Raw genomic sequence first — 1,415 nt, forward strand, 5'->3', positions numbered from 1 at the left:
TCCAGGAGCATAGGGCCATTGAGGAACACAGCAAAGATGGAGCCTGCCTAGCTCATGCTAAGAGAACCCCTGGAGCAGCAGACTTGCATGAAACTTTTACTGTGAGGTTGAGTTCCAAAATGACTCAATCCATAGGGAAGAGATTAAAGAATAACTACATATGAGTTCTGACTCCTCTTTTTAGTCAGGCCCCTACTTGCTGTGATAATATGTCATAAGATGGGACAAATTGTCCCATTTAATTGTATTAATTGCACCAGAAACATTTGAACTTTTCTAGCTGAGTTAGGTGCATTCTGTATTGCTTTCTTGATTCGGTGGAAGGTTGTAGTATCAGTAGATTGAATTTAAGTATCAAACAGGCTGAGTAGACTATAGAAATGGCCAGTGGTTGAACATGAGCAATTCCCCAGAACAGGGATGGAGGATGGCAGAGGGCCTGTTGAGTTTTCTCAGAGGGATGCCTGAGGCAGAGTCTGGTTCATGAACGCACTAGACGATCTGTTCTAGGAAAACTCTGCCTGAGAGTTTGTGTGCTTTTCCAAGCACTCTCTCTCACTGATGCCTTGTTGCCTCCTGTCCAGTGGTGTAAATTTGACGACGATGTGGTGTCCAGGTGTACAAAAGAGGAAGCAATCGAGCACAATTACGGGGGCCACGATGACGACCTCTCTGTCCGACACTGCACGAACGCGTACATGTTGGTTTATATCAGGGAATCCAAGCTGAGTGAGTAGGGGTGTCTGTTGTGCTCCACACTGTTGTGAGCTCTGTAGTTGTACCATGAATCACTGTGGTGTCATTATGCCACATTACACTGGACCTAAGGTGTGTCTCCTATCCAATACATTTTCTATTTACATTGCCTTAGTTACATCATGTAGAAGCAGGATGGGTTGGGCTTGTGGGCTGAGATGTGGGCTCATGGCACCAAGTAATTTCACTTTACTAGACTGCTATAGTAATGAGGATGTAAAATTGGAACTTTTTAAGGTGGGGAAAGTAGAACCTGACAGAAGTGAATGAAGGTGCATTTGTCCTGCAGGTGAGGTGTTACAAGCTGTCACCGACCATGATATTCCTCAGCAGCTGGTGGAACGATTACAAGAAGAGAAAAGGATCGAGGCCCAGAAGCGGAAGGAGCGGCAAGAAGCGCATCTGTACATGCAAGTGCAGGTTAGCATCAGTCTCCTGTGACCCTGTGGTGGTTGGGGCTCCAGGGACCCCTGTTATGAGCTACACTGCTTCAGGTGCTAGGATGAACATAGCCTTATTGCTGAGGGATCAGGGATTGCTCTGGGCAGCCCCTTGAGCATTTTTAACTGAGTGACTGCACAGGCCAGTTTCCTGACCACTTGGAATGTACGCCAAGTGGTATATTCAGGGTAAGGACTAAGATGCGGGAAATACTCAGG

At 46.4% G+C, this 1,415-nt stretch overlaps 1 protein-coding gene across 1 annotated transcript; it reads left to right on the top strand.

Moving 5' to 3' along the window:
• Nucleotides 1-510: 510 nt before the first annotated feature.
• On the top strand, nt 511-1,176 carry LOC119002599 (ubiquitin carboxyl-terminal hydrolase 7-like; the record flags this gene model as incomplete). Its single annotated transcript, XM_037068572.1, has 2 exons — nt 511-729; nt 1,046-1,176. Coding segments are annotated over 2 exons (350 nt in total), but the record flags the coding sequence as incomplete, so codon positions are not given.
• Between the last annotated feature and the right edge of the window lie 239 nt (nt 1,177-1,415).

The sequence above is a fragment of the Sturnira hondurensis genome, unplaced genomic scaffold, assembly GCF_014824575.4.
Source record: "Sturnira hondurensis isolate 20B ecotype Veracruz unplaced genomic scaffold, ASM1482457v3 Scaffold0017439, whole genome shotgun sequence".
Classification (NCBI taxonomy): domain Eukaryota; kingdom Metazoa; phylum Chordata; class Mammalia; order Chiroptera; family Phyllostomidae; genus Sturnira; species Sturnira hondurensis.